A 25279-nucleotide genomic window follows, 5' to 3' on the forward strand; every position below is an offset into this window, starting at 1 on the left:
TAAGTTACATCTTAAAATATATCATAATATTACTTTTTAATGTATTTGTCAAATAAACACAGCTTTGATGAGCATAAAAGACTTTCCAAACTTTATATATATTATTTATATATTAGAATTTAATTACCATTTTCTAAATATACATATTGCTGATTATGATGAGAATCATGAAACTGCATGCACATTATAGATAGGAAAAATATGGCAATGACTAATCTTCAGTCAACTATCCAAGTGAAAAACTGCAGAAAAAAATATTTTTAAGGGAAATTAAATTTGGTTTTCTAGTTAGATAAGTGCTTCAAAACAAGATTGCAATGGATTGCAGTTGAGATTAAACTTGGAAGTTCATTCCATCAGGGATTGTGGAACAACTAATAGAATAGATGGACAAAATGCAGGGAATAATAAGGCAAACAAAATGCACCAGATCTGAATGTTGTCTGGGAAGTTGGGACTCAGGGAGTGGACTTCGGAGAACGGGAGTGATTATAATTGTTGGGTATTGCAAGTGGGGGGCAGAAAAAAAAAAAAACAAGAAGTCAACAAACTCATTTTCAAGATTTATTTTCATACTGCAGAGATTCTTTTCTTCATTTTTCGAAAACACAGCTATTAAATTCAGACCAAAATACAGGATGTGGGTAAAATAATCAAATTAAGAGCTACACGTTAAAGGGCACATTTAAATTACTTAAACTCTTAGTCATGCAAAAAACAAAACCTTATTAAAACCACGAAGAGGGAAAGGGGAAATGATCTAAGACATTAATTAAGATAATAAAAGTAGTGTTTTTTTCAGACCACAGTTACAAAAGGCCAGTAAAATGGCGACCGGCGCTTGGCTATTAAACACTACACTCACAAAAGAATGGTTCATTGGCACGAGTGGGACTGAGAAACTCTGGCCATGCCAACCACGCTGCCATCCGAAGGTGAAAGACAGCCAAAGACCTGCATCTGCTGCCAAAATGGACTTCTAACCTTCATGAAATGCATCTTAAACATTCTCAGAATGTTCCAACATTTTGAACCTCACACTGGGGTTCTGATAGAATGCATCCAACCGACCTTGGATACACACGCACACATTAAAATGTGATGTCAACAGGTGACTCATGAAATTAAGCCTCAGAGAAATCTCAGTATTTACACTGGAGTCTGCAGTATTCTGCCAGTGAGGACAGTTTGAGCTCACTCTGGCGTTCCCTCTCTGTCCTGAAATGAGACACCTGATCCTCTCATTAGAGAACGGGAATGAGGCACTTTTCATTCTGACCTTTTCAATGTAGCTCACACATCAGGAAGAATCTGATATACAAAATCCATCAAACAATGGTACAAGAAATCAGTTTCACATTGGGAAGTTGGTCATGGCTCGCTCACATTGTTCAACTTTTGATAAGCAATTTAGTTTGGCAAGTAAATCGACTTCTCTAACAAAAGAAGATTTTTGTAGATAAAGATACGTTTTTAAAAAGTAAGTTCTCTTTGGTTACAAAACCTTAAAGTTGCCCAATCAGATTAAACATCTGTGTCAAACTTCCCCAAGATAACAGAACTAACATTCACTGCTTTTCTGGCCTGTGCCATTACTGTTCACTTGAAAGGTTTTAGAAAAATCTCCTAATAAAATGAAAGGTTTTGCAAAAAATGAAAGGAAGAAAAATGTAGGGACTTTGTAACAAGAAACAATGGAGACTTGTGAGAGTTTTGAAGCACCTCCCCCACCCTGCCAACCCAACTCCTGCTGAATTGCATTTGTCTGTGTGTCTGTTCCTCTTAGGCAGACTGCTTGGTTTACAATGTGGAGAGAGAACGAGAGAGATTGGAGGGCTTTTTTTAGCTGTGTTTAAACCACTGAACCAATACCAGTCATGCTGCATCTCCCCGGGCTCACAGTCATTTTACCAAGGAGGAGGTTCCTGGATCAACATCTTGGTGTTAATGCTAGAACAACATTCATGTAAAGTATTTTCCAAACAATGGACTATACCTAAATTCAATAGGAAAAGATATGTTGATAAAAACAGGTTTTAATGTTAATGTTATTAATAATGCCATCAAATCCTAAAATCCAATTGGCTGGCGCTGTTCCAAGATGTTCTGAGTTTTCCCCTTTAAAAAAATAAAAAAAAATTTTTTTTACATTATTATAGCATTTACTAATATTTTTAACTGAATCTTTGAATATTTTTATATATTGAATATTTTATTTATAGTTTTAGTAGTGTTGTGTTTTTTTAGCTTTTATTTTTACTTCATTTATTTCGGTTTAGTTTTAGTAATTGTAGTGCTTCAAAGACAACTTATTTCAGTTTTATTTGTAATTCTCATATAGATTTTTTAAATTTAAGTTTTCTATTTAATATTTAAATTTAAATTTTATTTCAATGAATGAAAATCATTTTAGTTAACACTACTTGTAAGCCATGTTTACTCCAAAATATTTTGTTTTTATTTAGACAAAAAAGTATATATTAACTTTTATAAAATTTTATTAATTTCGGAACGAGACACTTCTAGGCCTGGAAAACACAATTTTAAAATTCCCTGACACTTCCATGACTGTGGGAACTGTGTATGTTGATTCAGGAACATCCTACTTGGTAAATCACAAGCACTGTGTATCACATCCTGTTGTACCTAGCTCTACTTTTCCTAATCATAAACACTGTCATTCTCTTAATTTTCATCTACCCAACTTTCTACATCCATCTCAACTCAAAACTCAACCAGGTCTCTCACCTCGGTTTGTGCAAATCAGCTGCAGATCATACCCCTGTGAGAGCTGCTCAATCTACTGTCAGTCCCTATCAATCTAAAGAGACATTCCATACTTATCTTCACCATTTACTGCTTTACTGTCAGCAAACCTTCTAAAATCTCTATCGTCTAGCTGTGCTGCCATCATTGCTCTGATGTCTACACTAGAACTGGGCCTCACTGAGGGCTCTGTGTGAGCATGTTTTGATGTCCTGGGGGCTTCTGGGACATCTCCTGTAATTTAGAGATAGCCCAGAGGGGTATCAGGACAAAAGGCATCTGTATGCAACACACAAAAGGCAGGGGGAGTAGGGCTGTTTGTGCTGGTAGGGGGTTAAGCCTCTCCTCTTTAAAGTAAAGGGTTAACTTCTCTGCTCGATTTTATAACATTTGCCTCTCCCAGGTCTCCTGTCCACTGTATTCTGCACCCATTTCCCTTATTCCAATGCTGGAGAGAGATGGGAAGAGGGGTATGCAGTTACAGAAACATCTGGAGCAGTTTACTGTGAATGCCTTTGTGCCCAGCAAAAGGGGCTTTCCACTTCTTGGGTGCATTTCACAAAAGCATGCAGATTTTACCCCTAAATCAAAATATGAAATGTTAAAAAAAATGCTATTTTGCATAAAGAAAATTAAGCTTATTTTAGGACTGTTTTGCATTGTGTCAATTTCCATGACAATTAATCACATTTTGCACACAATGCAAACTGTCATCATTGTTTGACGTTTGAAGGTTTTGCGACTCCCATTAATCTCAGTTGTGATAAGATAGACTATATTACAAGCATAAATTAAAAGTTAAAAACATGTTGCATAAATACTTTACAACTTAAATAATATATATATTTTTGCAATATAGAAACTGTATATTTTTGCTTAATGAACAATTTAATTTTCAAAGACATTTCTTTTTATCATTTCATTTCTATATTTTGATTCTGGGGTGAAATATGCACACGTTTATGGGGCGAAGTTTTATAAGATTCAACAACATACTAGATCCTATACTGAGGAAACAGTTTTTTTTTTTCCTTAAATTCATTTTGCTGTGTGAAACCGGTGGCTGAAAGAAGTCTGTAATTTGGTCATATCCGTGAAAGAGAGACCCACAAAAGCCTCTCCAAGAATCTCGGAGAAGACTAAATTCCCCTCTCATTTCTTGCCTTGTTCCCATGGGAATGCCAAAGGCCGTCTTTCTGGATGAGAAGTCTGTTAGAACCAAAACGTCCATCCAGAATCCATCAGTTCATCCAAACAACCAAAAGAAATAAAATAGAAACTTGACAAAAAAACAAAACAAAGAGAGTTTCTTTGTGCAGGAGGACGGTATGACAGAAGGGAAGAGGCTGTGGGGGATTTCAATGCCCTAACTTGTCAATCATTTCCCTAACAGCTGTTTTCTCTGCTGTTCCAACAAAGACTCGAGATGATCTGCTCTCTTCACTGCACCCTAAAGGACAGAGGAAAAACAAACAAGTTAGCTGTAAATCAAAACATATGCACAGCAAGTGTTGATTAACTGCAACAAGCAAATACACTGAATCAGATCGGTTGCAACTTACCTCATGCTGCTTGCGCAGGTTATTAACAGTCTCTTCTTTCTTCAAAATAGCTGACTTCACTCTACAAAAGAAACCAGGAACTCACATCAAGCATGCAGTAAACACCTCATCTGCAGCTTTAATCCAAAGCTTTTGACAACCACTGTTTTAAACAAGGAACTAAGAGGAAAATACTCTTCGATTCTGACCTTTGATGCACCTCTGCAAGCTCTTCTTCTTTCTCTCTTGTCACTCGCTCCACCTCTAAACGGAGTCGTGCCTTGGCCTCCGAGACCTCCATCTTCATCCTCCTGTTCTCTTCTTCCGTCTCTACAAGCCGTTCTGCAAACTCTTGTCTGATCACTTCTGCTAGACTGCGGCGCTCATCTGATAACTTGTCACGGGCCTGTGAGCCATTCCATAAAATGAGACCGAGACAAAGCATGAGGACGGAAGTTTATTGAAAACCCCCGGAAAACAAAAAACTAAATGATTCTTTGGAGCATAAATCTCATGAAGCAATTTTAGCATTATATCACTTGCTCACAAGTGGATCCTCTGCAGTGAATGGGTGCCGTCAAAATGAGAATCCAAACAGCTGATAAAAACGTCACAATAATCCACATGGCTCCAGTCCATCAATTAATGTCTTGTTAAGTGAAAAGCTGTGTGTTAGTAAGAAACAAAATCCATCAAGGCACTTAATTTCAAAGGTCACTTTGGGCCAAAATAAAAATTAATAATCCATAATAATGCTTCAAAAGTCTTCCCCTGTTGTCCATTAAAATCCACATATGTTTAGAAACGTTTTTGCTTATAAATGCTGCTTGATCGGTGCAAATTTCTCTCCTGATTCAGACGTGATTACCTTTTCACTGGAGGATGCGTTATTATCGATTATGCAATCATATTATAGCTGGAAGCAACAGTTGGAAGTTAAAAACATCTTAATGAATTTGATTATTACAAACACACAGCTTTTCACTTTATAAATTGCTAATTGATACATTGGTGTTAACTTGTGATGTTGTTATCAGCAGTTTGAACTCCTATTCTGACGGCACCCATTGATTGCGGAGGATCCACTGGTAAGCAAGTCATATAATAATAGATTTCTCCAAATCTACTCGGATGAAGAAACAAACTACTCTACATCTTGGATGACCCAAGGGTGCATAAATTAAGCAAATTGGATTTTTTTTGGTGAACTATTCCATTAAAATAGGCTTCACTGATTTATGAAATTATTATCATTTTATTATAATACACCACTGTAGCTGAGTAAGTTATCTAACCACAATCAGCAATCCATTTTCAGTTGTTTCATACACTGCCATTAACACTCAGGTGTAATGTTAAACAGAAAGTGTCAAAAGTCATTCAGTTTATCACACTTCCAGAGAAACAAGATGCCAAGCTTTTATCCCTTAATCTGAGCACTTCTTTACTTATTGAACTACAAGTCAATATTTTTTAGCAACTCAAAGTAATTGTTTTGTTACAGTGTATTAGTACTTGCATTTACAGTCTGTGAGACTTAAATCAATCTAATTATTTATACAGTGCAATTCTAATAACTGACTGTTATTGATTAGTATATAGTTATGACCAATTATCAATAATAAAATCATTAGGGAGCAAAAATTGTTACTTTAATAAAAGAATCCTTATAATTACCCTCTTTACCAAGGATTGTAGATAGAGCCTGTCGATTTATAAGTAACTTATATGTGTTAATGAGTGTGGACAAACAAAACCGTGCCACCATAACGACGGTTACCTGGGTGAGGTCTCTTATTTCCTGCTCTCGTTGTCGTAAAAGCGACTGCAGCCGGAGGAGCTCTGCCTCCATCTCACTGTGTTTCTCTCTCATCTCCTGCTGTTTCTGCAATGCTGCCCGTTCCGAACGCTCCAGATCTCGGAGCTCGGCCTCGTATTTCTCCCTCAAACGCTTTATCCTGCACACACACATACACATACACATACCATTCAAATTTACATTCAATTCGAAATGTAAATGGATGGGCTTAAATGTAAGTGGCAGTACATCCAGAGTGCAAATTGTCTAGAAAGAGCTCAAAAATGTGGTCCACAAGTATTCAAAACCTACTGAAAGTATCATTATATGATCATAATTTGAATTGGAGATTGCAAACAGGATGCAAAATTGACATCAAAGCTAAATACCATTCTTCAGTGTCACATGATCCTTCAGAAATCATTCAAATATGCTGAAGGTGTAAATTACAATAAATTAATTCACAGAATATATATTTTTAATTATAATTGTAGCAGTGAGTGGGGGGGGGGGGGGGGGGGGGGGGCGTGGGAGCGGAACGAGGCCGGTGGAGTGAATGATAATGAGCTACACCTGCACCACTCACCGGTCTCGAGTGCCACGGAGGAGCTCCGGAAGGATAAAAGGAGGAGTGACGACAGTGGAAGACGAGAGAGGACCAGGCCTGGACTTTATTTTGTGTTTTGTGTGCGGCAGTCGTCCGTGAGGGGCTGCCGCTTTACTTTTGTGTTTATTTTAATTATTAAATTCTTTAAATGTTTGCCGGTTCCCGCCTTCTTCTTCCCGACCTACGAACTTTGTTACATTGGTGCCGAAACCCGGGAGGAAGGAGGGACACGCTGTCAGAAAGCCCTCGCTGCTGAGGGGGATCGCGGTGCTGAGGAGATCGGGCAGCATGGAGTAGCGGGGGCGGCCGCTAGCTGTCCGAGGCGGCGGTGGTGCTGAAGCGATGGAAGAACAGGTGGGACGGAAGGCTCGCTGCCGTGCTCCTGGGTCGAGGAGGGGGGCTGCCGTCCGAGAGGGAGCGGAGGAGTCGGCGCCATTCGCCATGTGGCCGTAGCCTGCTGCCATCCACCATGTTGGGGAGGAGCAGGGAGTGGGGGACTCGCTGCCGGCTGCCTTCGACCGGAGGAGCCATCGCCGTCCGCCAGGAGGTGGAGCTTCGAGCCGTCCACCAAAGAGGTCCAGTACCATCGCATGGCACCGCGAGTGAGAGCCTCTCAGCTGGTTGAGGACCAACCAGCAGTGTGTCCGGGAACCGGACCAAATTTATTTTTTTTCCTCTCTCCCCTCTCTCGTCTCTGTCGCTCCTCATCCTTCCGTCTCCTTTTCTCTCGCCTCGTCTGTCCATACCCCCAGGTACGCCGCGGCTGCCCTGACGGGCCCCCCCCCAGGATGGCGGGGGGGTAAGTAGAGCGCAGTCTCGAGGGTACCCCCCGGCCTGCGAGGGGCAATGGGGGTATGTAGTAGTGAGTGAGGCGGGGCCGAGAGCCGTGGGAGCGGAACGAGGCCGGTGGAGTGAATGATAATGAGCTACACCTGCACCACTCACCGGTCTCGAGTGCCACGGAGGAGCTCCGGAAGGATAAAAGGAGGAGTGACGACAGTGGAAGACGAGAGAGGACCAGGCCTGGACTTTATTTTGTGTTTTGTGTGCAGCAGTCATCCGTGAGGGGCTGCCGCTTTACTTTTGTGTTTGTTTATTTTGATTATTAAATTCTTTAAATGTTTGCCGGTTCCCGCCGCCTCCTTCCCGATCTACGAACTTTGTTACAATAATTTAACTCATAATGGTCTACAAGCAAACTGGTCAGCAGGGAAATGTTAAGCACATACTGCGTCTTACAATCTGTGCTAATTAAACACATGGACATTTACTTCTACTGAAATGTATGTGAGAACTGTAACATCCTGTTCCACCAGAGACATTTAAGGTCACGCAAACAGGAAAGTGAAACACACCGGTTGTCAGACGCTCTCTCACACTCCTCTCTTGCCCCTCTGGTCTCCTCCTCTAGTCTCTGAATGGCCAGCTCGATCTCTTTGTCTCTCCCTCGACGCACTTCCTCTTTAAGCTCCCTTTCTCTGCTCAGCAGCCATGCTTCCTGTGGGAGAAAACACAGTGTTCTGAGATCACCATAGCGACTTTTTATCCTTACATACACTTGCAGTTGTAAACCTTCTGTGACTTTGTTAATACAGCGATATTTGACAACATTTGTTTGACCCAGAGGTGTGTAAACAGACTAAACCTGAGAAATTACACCAAGCAAGTTACTCTGTTACCACCTTTAACTCTTGCTGACATAAGATGCAAAGATGGATTATAAGAGTAAAAATAGAAGTAAAATAGAGTACAAAAATAGAATAAAACTGTTATATTGTGAAATATTATTACAATTTAAAATAGCTGTTTTTGATGCTCAAGAAGCAGAAATCTTTTGTAACATAATAAATGCCTTTGTCACCTTTGATCAATTTCTTGCATTCTCTCTGAATAAAAGTTAATTGGTTAAAAAAAAAATCTTACAAGCTTTTCAAAGGTAGTGAAAAAATGTAATACTTACTCAAACTAACATTTAGAATAGTATTTTTAGTAATTTATTTAGTATTGATGTTTAAAGCCATACAGTATATCTTGTCAAAAACATTTTCAAATTTTATAACATTTAATCTTAAAAACTGTTATTGAAGTGTAAATCTGGCAACTTTCACATCTGAGAGTCTCAGAAAGCAGAAGTGGACACTATATGTAATTTAACTTATGTAATTTAACTCCCAGTTGCCCATAACCGTAATGTACTAATGTAAACATGCAAAATATGCATAGAACAAAATAAAATATAAACTCATAATTTCTGCTCGATAGACTTGTTTAGACACAAACACGTACCTCTTTTTTCATATAATTTTCTTCCCATGTCTGTTTCTCAATCTCAAGTCTTTCCTTCAGGGCCTTTATTTCAACCTAATGAGAAATACAGCCAAAAACACAATTAAAAAGAACCAAAAGAAGGAGATGCTATTCTATATCACCACAAAAAAGGTGCTTTCATGTGTCAACATTGTGCCATCAAACACATGTACACATGTCTAAACGGACAGCTAATTTGAATACTATGCCTGAAAGCCTCAAGCAAATAAAACTGGTTGGGTTTGGATGATGCATGGAACGAGGAAAGGATGAGTGCTGCATAGTATGAGAGCTAATCAGAAGGCCTATCCTGAAACCTCAAACCGGTTGGTATCAGTAAAACTGAAAGTTCTTGTTGACAGTTTGTTCATTAAGACTGACTGCATCACATTTTAATGCATGTATGCGGTTTAATTGGTTGCCAGTGCTTTGAAAGGCATAGTTCACCACAAAATGAAAGTTCTGTCATCAATTACCCGACCTAATGTCTTACCAAACATGTATGACTTCCAAAAAAAGTGGAAAATAAAACAAAAAAAATCCAAGCTGCTTTTTTCCATACAATAAAAGTGACCACAGATGCCCACTTTCACTGCATGGCCGAAAACAGATTGCACAGTTTTCTACACGTATCCTTTTATGTTTGACGCAAGACAGAAAGAAAGAAAGAGAGTGAGTAAAATGATGAGAGTATGCTTTAATACATATTTGATTGTGTGTACTAATATGACTAGATGTGGAAGTGTTTTACCTGGTGTCGTCTCTCCTGTTCTTCTCTGCTCTTCTCCAGCTCTTCTCTCAGTGCTCTTGCTGCCAAAGAGCTGTTCCCTTCCAACTGCTTCCTTAAGTCCTCCAGCTCAGCATGCTGCCTACATAACACACAAACACATTTACATTTAGTTATAACTTAACTTTCATCTAGTCCCTCTCTTTTTGCAAGTATCACAACAAGAAAACACATGGAAGTTTCTTTAATTATTATAGAAATTATTTGCTAAGACTATTCCTGGCTAGAAACATTGCTCAGCAATTTGACCTTAAATAACCTTTGAACCTGACCTGGCTGCTAGCTGTGCGAGTCGCTCTTTCTCCTCTGCCACTTCTTTATACAGACGACGTCTCTGCTGCTGCAGCGAGTTCTCCTCTTCCTGCAGCTGTTTCTCAAACCTGAGATACAAACACACAGCTATTTTCTCAGTTGTACATAGACTTTCACTGAATATGTGTTCTTAAAATTCAATGCATGGGAAATTGAGACTTCATTCTTGTTTTATATACAAGGATTAGTAGGATGAATTTAGTTGTGCCACTTACATAAAACCCAAAACCCTTGCAAAAAAATGCAAAACCCTTATCCACATAATACCCACTATAAACATTGAGCAAGAGGTGTGTTTGCATACATTTTGCTACTGATCTTGGCAACAGTAATTGAAGACAGGCAAAGATTTGGGGGATTTATTTTACCTTATGATCTGTCAGCCATTATCTAACTGTTACATGAAAACATGTACTCAGCACTCGATTTGGGAATGTGTTTGTCCCAATTATCTCATTTGCATAAAGTGAAACAGTGAAAAAAAAACAATGCAGACGGGGTGTGCAAATTAGTGTTTATAAATTTTTTTCCCCCCGCACACACACAAAACATGGACACACTTTCCCATCTGCTTCTCTTTCTGTCATACACACATAGCCTAATAAAAACACATCCAGTACTCATGTTGGTTTTATTATCCCCTATGAATAATCCACAATTTGCCAGAAATCAGTTAGAGAGTAAGCTCAATTTTCAGGACCGAATGGAGAAATGGGTGGAATGTGGGAGGAAAAATATGCCTCCTCAATAAAGCCAAACACATTTAGGCTTACTTGATTACATGTGCACGAGCCACACAAAAAATTAAGGAATAGTTCAACAATAAATGAAACGGTCATTATTTACTCCCTCTCATGTTGTTTCAAATACTTTATGCTGTTATTTTTTTGTGGAAAATAGTCAAAGCTAGTGTGTGATGTATGTTCACATCCAGATGATGCCAATTCTGAAATCTGGACATAAATTCAGGCTGGACACAAAGTATGGAGGGGAAATTCTCATTCTGGTTTTCATACAAAGCAATCATACAGTATGGCTTCAGAGTCATAAAGACCGCGTTTATAGTGCTTCTATTGTGTATTTTACTTTTTTATTTGTTTTATTCTGTTTTTGTCAGGAAATAGCTGCATGAAGCGTATCTGACAGAAGTTTGTGTGTGAAACAAAACAGTCTTTGTGGCAAATTGTGGTTCACAGTTACAAACCATGTAAAAAAAAAAGTCCTACTTCAACTTCATCTTTCAACAGGAAACACACCAACAGAAACAGAAAGTTCATAGTACAGCAGGGTTAGTCTTTAATAAAAAAAGGCACTTTAAAAACAGCAGATTCTTTAGTCCTCATTGTGATAACCAAGTAAATATGTGTGTGCATTTTCAAAAGCAGCATTTAGTTTTGAGATCATGTCTAGTCAGCTTCCTCTGTCGCTCTCTTCCAGTCTCCTTTTCTTTAAGAGTTTGAATGTGTTTTCTAACATTGTGAACACATCGTCTTGGCTGTCTGTCAGGTTTGATCTCTGATGAACAGATGTGTATTCTGTGAGCAGATGATTCTGTGCTCCAGACACATGTGATTATGTACGGGTGTGCATACCTCTGTTTGGCCAGTTCTCTCTCTCTCTGGCACTGTTCATCTCTTTCTTTCTCCAACTGCTGTCGTAATTCCTCGGTCTGCCTGACGTAACGTTGGGCGGCCCTCTCGTCTGCCTGAAGCAGCTCTGCCTCATGAAGAACTCGGAGTTTCTTCAGCTCCTGCTTGTGTTTGGAGATGAGCTTCTGAATCTCTGGCTCCAGACCTGAAAGCAGGAGGAGACAGTTATGCAAACATTATTCAAAACTAACATAAATGTTTGCAGTAGCATTGAACTAATCAGGGAAATTCCAATGGAATTCAAAGCAGGAAAAGAATAAAACAACTATTGACACTATTCACTGATGTAATGTTTGAAGAAAAAAAAAAACTCAAATTGCTCATGTAAACTTTAATTTTGAATTAAAAATGGTATTAAATTGCCAAAATATTAAAATGTATAATATTGTGTGTGAGTGTATATTATATATATATAGTAGGTTACCACAAGCCAGTTATGCAATTTAACAAATGAACCTGGAGAACGTTGACATTATTCATCCTTTTCTTAATGCTACGGATATAAATCATAAACGTGTGACACATTTTGGCAGCTGGGTTTAGAGAAACAGGCAGGCTAGGCTGTAATGGGTATTGTTGAAGGGTGTGGTACTGGTGTGAACAGATGCTTGTTGTTGGACTCTGCTGACCTTTTACAGTGATCTCCTTGATCTTTTTGGTCTTCTCATCAATCCATTTCTCTCGGCGAATCTTTTCAGTGGCACTCATTAACTCTTTCAGCTTCTTAATCTCCTATGTGGAGAAAGAGAGAAATGGAAGGAGGGTTAAACATGTATGTCTAATGTGTTACTATAAAGAAATATGTTACATAAAAGTGGAAATTCTGTTGTCATTTACTCAAAATCATTTGTTTCCAAACTTTGAATTTGTGTTTTACTGGAACACAGAATAAGAAAATGTGCAGAATGCACTGGTCACATTCATTGTCTATTTACAGTGAATGGCCTCTGATGTTTTCTAGTGTTAAAAAGATGCAAAAACACCATAAATGTATCATAAATCCATAAGTCCAAAGTCATAGGATGGCTTTGAGTGAAAAACATTAAAAAAACATGTGAACCTTAACGAGAGAAGAAGTGTATGATTTGTTGGCGAGTTGTGTGACCAGCACCACAGGCCAAAAAAAATAATAATAATAATAACAATAATGAGGGTTAATTAATAAATGAGAATTCAGATGATGCGGATGTTCTCAATTACTCGCATAACTGCTTAGACTAGACTTACAAGAAGTCATCCAATTATTTTAATTGTGACATAAACGTTGGTATAATTTGAATCTTGGTATAATTTGAAGACTGATTAACTGCTAGTTAGTCAAACCAGTTCTTAACACAGTCTTAACTTGGTAACTATGTTTATGCAACTGGCCCCTGGTTTTAAATACAAAAAATTAATAATTTATTTCACAGTTTTAACATAATGGCTGTGTTTATGTAGTTGGCCCCTTAGAGTTGTTACAATGTTATGATTTGGTCTGTACATTTTGCCACGGTGTTGAGGATACACCAGAGGAGAGGTCCCTAAACCAACGGCCCATGGGCCAAATTTGGTCTTTGATTTGGCCCACCTTTTCACATCACAAAAGGGGAAAAAAAACCAGGGACAAAAACCCGTTGGAGCATATCTTAATTTCTAACTTGATGTTGTGTTTTAACACTTTTTGTTGTATTTTCGCATTAAAACGTATAGAATTTAAGTCAATTTGAGAGAAAAAAAAAAAAAAAGGAAATTGTACTACAGTATAGTTGAATATAATACAATACAACAATTAATATCGACCCATGGCCCTCTATCAAGTTTTTGGTCACACTTTATTTTACGGTTCAATTCTTGCTATTGACAAACCATTAACTATGACTTTTGCCTCAGTAAACTCTTAATTTACTGCTGCTTATTAACAGTTAGTAAGGCAGTTGTTTAGTTTAGGTATTGGGTAGGATTAGGGATGTACAACATGGTCATGCAGAATACTAATAAACATCCAATATGCTAGTAATATGCATGCTAATAAGCAACGTGAGAATTGGTCCTTATACTACAGTTTATTTTACTCTTCATAGAACAGAGTTTGTGCATTTCTGTACTAGACTAGAGCAATCATTTTATTTGAACAGCATGATGAATAATGAATGTATGAAATATAAGAAAGTATTAAACTTCAGTAATTAATGCAGAGCTGTTTTAATCTTTAGCCAATACAAAAAGTTATTTATTTTTCCTATTTCTGTATTTTGTTTCCATCTTAAACGTGTGACAAATGTTATGCGCAATGTAACTCCTTCCATGTGCAATGGGAACACCAAGATACGCTGATGGAATGTTCAGCACTTAAAATGTAACTGACAATGATATCACACCTTATTTGCCCAAACGTGGGCTATGGAATGCAAAAAAACAAGTTCTCGAAACCAGAAGTTTGACTAACTTGGAGATACTCTTGTTATTACAGTAAATTATCAAAAGCCCGCAGGCTACTTCCTTGAGGTTAAAAAAAAAAGCATGCAAGGTCAATGGCTCCAAGAAAAACGGAAAGTCTGCAAGTCTGTGTTAGATAAAAGAGGAATAAAAGAATGGAAATGACAGAATATGGGAGTGACGAGGGGTTAGATAGAAAAAGAGTTACCTCACACATTGGACCCATAATTTGCCACACCTACAGGCAGACAGAAGGAAAGATAACGAGAGAAACACACAACAAATGCAGAAAGATAGAAACAGTTAGCAGTGGCAAAGCAACACGGCACGTGAACATGCACTTGATGTTACTATGCACATACTCAAGATTTTGTGTAGAGATACAGTTAATGAAAGCAGCAGAGAAAACCACAAACCAGTGGAAACAATAGCTGTAGAAACCAACACACACTACCACTACATAGGCTATAACACACAGAAGCAGACATTTAAAGCTTGATCGCCGCCTTGTGGCATAAGTTGTTGTAAAGATTTTGCTCAGATGCACCTAAATCATATCACTACACCAACATCTCAAAACGTGAATAAACTGAACTCACCATCTCATGCTGCTCCTGCATCTGAGCGATCTTCTTAGTGTATTTCTGATCCACCTGCTTGAGTTCTCCCACTACTTCCTCACAGCGTTCGCTCAGGGCCTTTTTATCATCAATCAGCTGAGAGAGAAAGAGAGAGACACATTAATACATCTATAAACTCATCTACTAGTTAGACATACACTGCCATTCAAAAGTCTGGGATCAGTAGGATTTTTTAAGTTTTTAAAAGAAATTTCTTATGCTCATCAAGACTGCATTTATTTGATTAAAAATACAGAAAAACAGTAATATTGTGAAATATTATTGCAATTTAAAACAACGCTTTTCTATTTTAATATACTTTAAAAAATGTATTGTAATGTGATGTATAGCTGAATTTTAATCAGCCATCACTTCAGCCATTTATCCAGTCTTCAGTGTCACATGATACTTCAGAAATCATTCTAATATGCCGTTTTATTATCAATGTTGAATTTTTTGGAACCTGTGATATTTTTCAGGATTCTTTGAGGAATAATAATAATAATAATAAAAAAAAATCTAACTTTACAAAAATATTTTTTAAAATTTAAAAAAATATATAATTTCTAATTCAACATTTTTTCCCTTGATGAATAAAAGTATTAATTAAGAAAGAAAAAAATTTACTGACCCCAAGATTTTTTGAATGGTAGTGTATACAGATACAAAGGATTTCTATTTTAAATAATAGAATAAATTAGAATGATTTCTGAAGGATCATGTGTCACTTAAGACTGAGATAATTGTTGATGAAAATTCAGCTTTGCATCAGAGGAATAAATAATATTTTAAAGAATATTAAAATAGGAAAACATTGCTTTAAATTCCAATAATATTTCACAATATTACAGAATTTTTAATCAAATAAATGCAGCCTTGATGAATATATATATAATAAAAAATGTAGTATATAATATATATATATATATATATTTTATGTAGTATATAGTGTATATATAGTACATATACACACACACACACACGTCAACATTGGAAGTGGATCAAAACCTTTCATCAAAGTTGTCCTAAAACCAAAATGCGTTCTTGTTTGTCTTAGGACAACTTTGATGATCCACTTCAAATGTTGACTACTTTGTATGTATGTAATGTATGCATGTAATGTATGTATGTATGTAATGTAATGTGTGTGTATGTTTATATATATATACATACACACATATACATATACACACACACTATCATTCAAACGTTTAGGGTAGGTAAGATGTTATTTAAAATGTGAAATATTATTACAGTATAAAATTACTTTAATATATTTTAAAATGTAATTTACAATCCACATAAACTAGGAAAGCTTTTAAAGACAAGAAAAATATAAACAACACATTATAGGTTGTTGTCTGCTGATGTCTGGTGTCTCTATGCAGTTGAAGTGTGTTGAGATCAATACCTGGTCTATAAACGTCAAGTGTCTCTGTATTGTAGCTTCATACTGCTGCTTCTGTAACTGGAATGTATGATTGAGCTCTTTCTCAGTCTCCTTCACATGCCGGATCGTCAGCTCCCTCTGCTGGGTCTACAGACACACATTCACTTTCATATCAGTGTCAGACAGCACTGTTCATGTATCATCTGTTGCATACTGCACATAAACATATATAACATCATTGGAGGTTGAATGTGAAGAGAATATTGAACCATACTGATGATATGCAAATGTGCGTGTGTTTGTTTTACCAGTGCTGTCTGTAGCATATTGACTGTGCGTTTTTTCTCATCCAACTCCAGTTTGAGTCTCATCATAGATCCGGTGACCTCAGCAGCTGTGGCTGAGGCTTGTTCCACAACTGCTAGATCTTCTTCTGACAACACCACCTACACATGAATATAAAATTCAGTGCTGATACAGCATAAAAACTTAAGCTTCATATGCTCAGTTCAGATGCGCTTACCTCTCTATGTGATCCAGAAGTGACCGAGCGTGGTCTCTCCTGCTCTGACTTCTCCATCTCATCCAGGAAGCTCATAATGCTCTGTAGTTTGGCCTCTGAAAGCAGAGCGCCCCCATCTGGTAGGGCTGGATTCTGACTTAGCTGCCTGTGCCGTTCCACATTATCTGTTGTCAGAGAGTTGGAGTCTCCATCCTGAATAAAAAAAACAAAAAAAACAAATGGAGGTTAGCTAACCATTAAAAAGGTAATTTACACTCATAATAAATGAATATTTTTATCCAGCAAGGATACATTAATTTATCCTAACAGTAAAAGTAAAACAGTTTCCACAAAAATATGAAGTAGCACAACTGTTTTCAAATAATAAGAAATGTTTCTTTGCACAAAATCAGCATGTTAGAATGATTTCTGAAAGATCATGTGACACTGAAGACTGGAGAAATGGCTGCTGAAAATCATCAGCTTTGCCAGCACAGGAAAAGATTACATTCTAAAATACATTAAACTAGAAAACAGTTATTTAAAATTGTAATAGTATTCTATAATATGACTGTTTTTACTGTATAAATGCAGCCTTGGTGAGCATAAGAAATAGTAGTGTATATACAGAACTGATAAGTCAATCACCTCATCAATCCACGAATACTTGTCCTTCCTGTAGCTTTTGGGCTCTGATAGTCTTTCTGGTTCCTCTTCTAAGAGCTTCAGTGTGTCCAGCAAGTCATTCAGAGTGGTTTTTGACTGTGCCCTGCTTGATGACGCACACTGCCGCTGATCCTCCATGCTCACAGACCTCTGGAGGATCTCCTGAGGGAATGAAGCGTTGTGATGAGCAAGACTGTTTATTTTTCTTCACGGCTGGTGGAATCAGGACCAGTTTGTTGTGAGAGGATACCTGAGAACACGGAGATCCTCTGCATATAGAACCAGCAGGTGACGCAGCCCTTAGATTCGTCACATCATCCAGATCAGCCACCACTTTCACGTTAGAATCTGAAGAACAAATGCCAAACCTTGTGACTAATTAAAATGGATTTTTATGACTTAAGGCGTGAAACGTGACTGCGATTTTTTTTTCTGCGTTTAATCAGAGACCCAAAATAGTGCATACCTGTGTTCTTAGCCTTGATGTCAGTGGGAGAAGTGGGTGAACTCTTGATGAGTTTTTTACGCCCCACTTTCGCAGCATGTCTGAGTGCCTCTACCTCCTCCTCTGCGATCTGCTGTACCTCTGCAGCACGTTGTGCTCTTTTCTGCTGAAGCTCCTGTTTTGCATGCACAATGATGCACCAGCAAGTCATAAAACAATGGCTGTATCCGAAATCGCCCCCTATACTCTCAAATAGTGCACTATTTGAGGGGACAGCCATTTTAAGTGGTGTTTGAAACCATAGTGGATGTTCTCGAGTGCACTCATTCAATCCCACAATGCACCGCAAAAACGAGTGTACAACCGATGTACACTCAACGGCTAGAGAATCCCCAGAATGCACTGTGCGAGTCGTGTGCCGAGTGAATTCTGGCGTCTCGCCAGAAGATGGTGCCCGCAGCTGAATCATCCACTCATTCATTTTAGAAGCGCTCGTCCACGGCGTAATACAGCGTCATACAACAAAAGTACAAAATTAATTGTAAATTGACTATTAAGGTTTATGCATAATTTCTGTGACAGAGTTCAAGATAAATCCTTCAATCTTACTACTGGAGCTGCCTGTTTCAAATGATTATTAAACAGCAAGCAAACTATGCAAAAGCGGCAGTCCTTCCGGTGTACTCAGTGTCCGAATTCACTCACTCACTCGTTTTCATTCTCTCCTTCAAGTGAACTGTATGAGTGGACTAATGTAGGGAATAGTGAATGAGGGAAAAGGGGGCGATTTCGGATACAGCCAATGTGTTAGCCAACACAAACTACAACAGCAGTGCAAACTACACTACCGTTCAAATGCTTAGGGTTAATTTTTTGAAATAATCTCTTATGCTCACCAATGCTGAATTTATTTGATCAAAAAAAAAATTATATTGTGACATATTACTACAATTCAAAATATGATTCAAAATGTAATTTATTCCTGTGAAATCATTCTAATATTTTGATTTGCTGCTCACAACATTATTCAAAATTATTATAAACGTTGAAAACAGTTGTGCTGCTTAATATGTTTTTTTTTCAGGATTCTTTGAGGAACAGAAACATTTTTGTAACATTATAAATGTCTTTGCTGTAATTTTTGACCAATTTAATGCATCCACGCTGAAAAGTATTACCTTCCTTAAAAACAATATATTACTGACCCCAAACCTTTTAACCATAGCGTATATTAGTTCTGTATACAAGTTCTGAACCCTACTGTACCTGTATGGCAGTAAGTCGAGCCAGACGAGCTTTCTCTTCCCTGATGCGCTTTCGATCATCTTCTTTCTTCTTCAGTGAGTCAGCGGTTTTCTCCTCCTCTGCTCTCTGCTCCCTCTCCTATGGAAAGAATGAGACCGATACCTTTGAACAGACAATAACAATATCCACTGCAGGACTGTAGCCTATGCTGGTAGATACTGTAACTACATCACCTGGAAGCAAAAATAATCTTTCTACATTGAAGAGCATTCAAAAATAGTCATGCATTCTAAATAAATACATTTTGTATTCAAATATTAATGTGTTATATTTTATGATTAAATATTTGAGTCAAGTTTTTTATAGACCTCGTTGGGTGAAATACATTACCTTCTTTTTGGATGCGAGCAGGTGTTTGATTGTATTCTCATTGGCTCTCTTTCTGTTGGCTTGGCGACGATACCAACGCTGAATGGTAATAGCAGCCTGGTTCACCTGCTGAATATACCTGTAAAATTTTTTGTAAATGTTTAAATCACATACAAAGGCCATTTAGAAACAGTTTGAAATGTCTCAAAAGGTCAATCAAATATTTGCACAGAGATGATCACAACTAGGGCTGGAAAACACTGCTGACCTTTCGGCCTCCTCTTCGGTCACCTCTCGTCTGTGTGGCTGACCTGGGCTTCGGGGGGCATTGTTGTTGGAGCTTGATGACGCAGAGGAGAAGTTCTTCTGAGACTTTGTAAGAGAACAGCTCACATCCAGAGTCACATCATCATTTACGGTGGCTTTGATTATGTTACTGTAAAAACAGAGAGAGGGCAAATACTGTAAATGTGCAGGCCTGGAAACAGCATACTCAAACAAAAGAGAGCCTTATTTAGAGGACTATTAGTTACTATTAGACTATTAGAAGATTAGTTCACACAGCTGTACAATCATTCAACGTCATAATGATCCTACTTGAAGGAGGGTTTCTGATTGAAGCTCTTTGGAGTGAGGGGTTTCTCTGAGTGGTTATTATGGAGGATGGTGGTCACAGAGTTTCCCACAGCAGCTTTATTGCTCCTGAAAGTCAATGCAAAGACATTGTACATATTCAAATACATTTTTTTTAAATAAACATATTAATACAATCTAAATAATATATATGAAGTCACCAAGGCTGCATTTAGAATTAATTTACAATCTCAAGAACTCAAGCTCAAACTTTTATTTTAAAAGACTCTTAAAATCATAAGACACAAATTTAGTAAAGAGTCTCTAAACGTTTGACTGGTGCTGTATATTTTAAAGCCATAAAACTGAAAGGAATCTAGCACTTTCTGTCTAATGCTTTGACTGACAAGCACAAAAAGGCATAAAAGTGAATCTGTTGTCCGTGACACTGTTCTCATGGCAACCACAGAGTTTGAAAGCTAACCATTAGAACACAGTAAGTGCCTAAGCTGTAGGTGAAAATGGCTTCCCACCTGTTGTTGGCAGTGAAGTTGGCAGCCAGAGAGACGCCGGCTTCTCTCTTCTTCATGCCTGTAGGAGAATCCATACTGCAGGTACTGTGAGAGCTGCTGGGTACAGGAAATGCTCTCGGCTGGTCATCCTGAAAGCAAGACATCAGTTTAAACCAATGCAACAGCAAGAGCAAGCAAAAACATCATACCACTGTTTAGGGTCTCCCGAGCTCATAAATTAAAGCTATTTTTCACAGCATAACAATCAAATGGGCAAATTATCCTTATCATGGTGTCCTGCATATAATTTACAAATATAATAAGATCTGACAACTACAACACCCGAAGAGGAGTTGGACGTTACCAGGATGTTCCAGGTAGTACGGTCTTTGGATGTCTTAGAGAGGCTGGCCAGTTTTCTACGTCCATCAGAGCTGCTGTTGAACAGAGCCAGGAAGTCTTCTGTGTGGCCTTCACTGCAATCAGACGCAGAGAGAGAAAGAAGGAAGGAAGGAAAGACAGAAAGGTCAGAGTATTACACACTAAACACACATGAGGAACATATAAACACAACACTAGACCAATAACACAAAAGATACCATTCAAAAGATTGGGGTCTGAAAGATTTTAAAGGATTCTCTTATGCTTTCAAGGCTGCGTTTAACAAAAATATAGTAAACACAGTAATACTGTGAAATATTATTATTAATATGAAATACCTGCTTTCTATTTTAATATATTTTAAAACATACTTTATTGTTATTATAAATATTATTAATCCTGTGATGGCAAAGCTAAATGTTCAGCATCATTACTCCAGTCTTCAGGGTCACATGATCAGTCAGAAACCTTCAGAAATCAGTCTAACGGTAACATTTCTTCTTATGCTGAAAACTTTTTCATGATAGATATAGATAGCTTTTTTATGAAATACATTTTTCAGGATCCTTTTAATAATAGTTCAAAAGAACAGCATTTATTTAAAAATACATATAACTTTATAAAATGATTCCTTTGATCAATGTAATGTAGTCTTGCTGAATAAAAGATATGTATATATATATATATATATATATATATATACACATATCTTTTATTTATTATTTATTTATTTATAAATAAATATATATATTTTATACGTGTTAAAAAAAAAATTATACATTTGTTCAAATGCATTTTAGAGAATACCTAGTCTGTGTTTCCCTTCTTTAAAACAAAAGTAGAGGCAAATCTATGTCCAGTAAAAACAACCAGACTATTTAGGCTAAACGTATCAGATGAGCATATATATATATATATATTTAAAAAAAGTTTCCTTTTCAGAGGTGACAGCAGCTGCAGCTCACAGCAGAGGAATGTTTCAGCGGAGGCTGATTTTAAAGGGGCAGATGTCCATAGGCATATGGCAATCGCATCCCTCTGCATTTAAATTGCATAAAATGTTTAACATGATGCTCACCCCTATGTCTGACCCACTGGCATCTGTGCTAACAACTTCAGTATGTATGTGTGAGTGTTTTGGGGGTGTAAGGGGCGCCTAGCGTCAGCTGGTCAAATGAAAAGCAATTCAAGGATCTACATTCCTCCACGTTTCCTCTTTTTAAGCAATTCAGACGGGAAGAGAGGTCACGGAATGACAGTTATTAAGCACCAGAGGGAGGGGGAGGGGTATTAGGTGGTTCCTTCATTTAAACCCCCTTGTGGCATCCCAGGATGCAGTAGGATGGGAGGGCAGAACTGGCAGCTGCCGGACAAAAGAATTTCAGAGTGCACACTTCTCCTTTCACTGAGTCCTCATTCGAGTGAAACCGGAGACCCCGGCTCCCCTCTTGACAAAGCTGAACCCAGCCCCCTCTTGCTCGGCTTGTGCTGCAGCCGCCAGGCTACAATAGCTATTGTCTGGGGAAACCCAAAATCACTCAACCCCCAGCTGTTGCTGCTTTAAGGGTATAAACCCCCCGACCTCTACGGTTAGGAGGTGATCAACCAGACATACCACAGCTTGGGTGAAGTGAGTGCATGCAGGCATGTGCACTAGACTTGTACGTGCACAAACATGCCAATATTACTTAAAAAAAAAAAAAAAAAAAAAAAAAAAAAAAAAGCATATTTTGAATAAGTTGTCAGCTAACCTCTCACTCACATTCCATTCAGTCCATTCTCATAGTCTAAATAGGACAGCTGGCACATCTTGATGGGTGAATCTCACAAAAACATATCCTTTTTCTCACAAAATCAAAAGCAAGAAATTAGAATTTATAAATTACATAAAGACCATTTTAAGACCAAGATTTGCATAGGAGCATTTAGGACTGAGATTTGATTTGATTAATGATTTGATAAATACAGTATTTTTTAAACTGTATTATGGTAAATAAATATTATAATACAATGTTTTTAAAAATGTAAGTCAGCATAAACTACAGAGGGTACACCATATCATACAAATACCATACAATTTAATATATAATTATTATTAAATATTATTATATAAACATTAAATTATATATATATATATATATATATATAATATAAGAATGTTTATATTTAATTATGAAATAATGTCACAAAAAATCCTAAACATATACTAAAACAGGATTCATTTTATCAAACAAATTAGATTAAATTTTATTGTACTTATTTAGGATTTTTTTGATCGCCTGGATATGTTCTTTACAAGTTTTGTACGATTCACCAGCATCAACACCAAAAAAGACAAACTTTCAAAATGGCATGCAAAGGAATGACAGATGGTTCTGTACCTGGGGCTTGTGTTGGCCTGCTGGTTCACCTGTGTGGTGCTGTTGGACCGACGCAGATTCTTAATTGCTCGTGAGCTTCCCAATCCTGCATCAGCCTGCCAACAACAGAGAGTTCAAAGTAGTTACAATACTAGGCTTGCTGAAGACTAAAAACAGGTTTGGAATGGAGCAACTCTAATATTAAGGTGCAGTTATGACACTGGGTTAAGAGATATCCAATGCAATTTCCTGTTATTTGTGTCCAAACTGCACAATAAAAGGCATATTTTATTCATTTCTGTCTGTTATTACACCAAATTATCGTATGGCTTCAGACAACTTGAAATGCAATGCTTCAAAAACCACTTTGTTCCACAAAAAATAGTGTGTAAATAATGACAGAATTGAATTGACTTTAAACAAAGAAAGAATGGAGTTAGTATAATGAGAGCTGAAATGTGAAATATCCTGTTTTGAATTTGTCTAAATCTTAACAAACGAGTCTCAAAAGGTGAAGACAACAACATGCATATCAGAACAGTTGCCTTTATGACAAATGCAAGTCTCCAAGTGACAATGGTGGTATAGATTAATAAAGTATAACCTGCTTGTAGGACCATCACTCAATGACCTTATACAAGGAACACTTACTTCCATCTTCTTGATCATTACACAATCTTCTAGCCAGACTCACCAAGGTGTTTCGCTTCCCCCGGCCATCACTGGTCACAGACACAGATATGGATCGAGAGAAGTGCTTTCCAGGTGAAGCGCTGTTAGGTCTGCGGCCCACTGTGAGTTGAGAGCCGGTCAGGCTGAGGTCCAGAACGTCTCCAGCTGCCCCGGTCTGGACGGATGCGGATGGACTGCGAGTTGTATGCATCTTAAATTGATGAACATAGAAGAGGATTCAGTCATAAAAACTGACAAAATGCATGGATGCTGGATATTGTCAGGACCAATGCATTTCCATGATTTTTCCAATTTCTAGACATTACCAAATAAGTATTTAAGTAAAAAATTGTATACACATTATATCTACACTGATTATATATTTTACAGAGGAGCATAACTAGAAACATTTATATTCACTATACACATTTCCACCACAGATTTCATTAGCATTTCCAGGTTTTCCATGACCGACTTATCCTCTGGATCAGAAGCAGGGGAAAAACATGAAATACTAGCAGGTCAGTGTTTTTTATCAGCAAAAGATGCTGTTGAACGCCACAAGTAAAGTCATACACAGGTGTGTTTCTATGGTAACAAATTCAAAGCATCTACACTTTCCATCATATATCAAATTTCCACTTTTTTTGGTTACCTAAATAGTTTACAATATTCTTTATGCATACTGAAAATAATCTATGTTTAAATGAATATATAAATAAATCCTTAATATAACAGTCTAGGTCTTTCTATCATGACAATCTACAGTTCAAATATACAAAAACACAGATATTTAAAAACAAAGGCCTCTTTCGGCATCAGCACAAAACTGATGAGGGTCAATACACAATACACTGCCTTTGAGAAACATGCAAAAATATAAAGAAAGATGTTTAACTGAATAGTTACTGTACGCTACCACAGGATTGCATTACATTGGTTCAGCTATGGCGAAACTGTCTTTCTTGCTGGCTTCACATGATATACACGATGAACACAGCAGGATTAAACTGCCAATTCATTACTTACCTTCTCTAAATTGTCCACATCAGATGAAGAAACAGTATTTATCCAAATAAGAGCGTCGTTATTCCCGTTCGGAGCGTCTGACAGTGATTTCTCATCTGTCTCCAACTCCACAGCGCAACATCTTCTCATTGGCAACCAGAAAACATACAGGAGCTCCGCCCATTGAGAGTTTTGATTGGTGGAGGACGGAGCGTTCTAGTTAACTGATTGGCTGCTTGGGTGTGTCTTTTAGAAAGATGGCTGAAAGAGGTGTGACAAAAAAGGCAAGGTTGGTAGGCGTGCTGAACCGGCGGCAGATGTGATTAACTGTGATAAATAATTTAAGATGAC

At 37.6% G+C, this 25279-nt stretch overlaps 1 protein-coding gene across 1 annotated transcript; it reads right to left on the minus strand.

Moving 5' to 3' along the window:
- Positions 1-2271: 2271 nt before the first annotated feature.
- On the minus strand, positions 2272-25189 carry cep131 (centrosomal protein 131). The gene is made up of 26 exons (XM_079388384.1): positions 24950-25189; positions 23943-24131; positions 23270-23364; positions 20872-20983; positions 20529-20656; positions 20020-20124; positions 19691-19858; positions 19444-19561; positions 19075-19191; positions 17830-17983; positions 17614-17711; positions 17346-17525; positions 16719-16910; positions 16504-16641; positions 16217-16342; positions 14785-14901; positions 12397-12499; positions 11711-11912; positions 10079-10186; positions 9771-9888; positions 8999-9073; positions 8068-8210; positions 6088-6265; positions 4517-4713; positions 4329-4389; positions 2272-4216 (listed from the first exon to the last, which is right to left on the minus strand). Exons 1-26 carry the CDS (start codon positions 25076-25078, stop codon positions 4145-4147), a joined length of 3423 nt encoding a protein of 1140 aa, XP_079244510.1. The 5' UTR covers positions 25079-25189; the 3' UTR covers positions 2272-4144.
- Between the last annotated feature and the right edge of the window lie 90 nt (positions 25190-25279).

The sequence above is a fragment of the Barbus barbus genome (assembly GCF_936440315.1).
Source record: "Barbus barbus genome assembly, chromosome: 32".
Classification (NCBI taxonomy): Eukaryota; Metazoa; Chordata; class Actinopteri; order Cypriniformes; family Cyprinidae; genus Barbus; species Barbus barbus.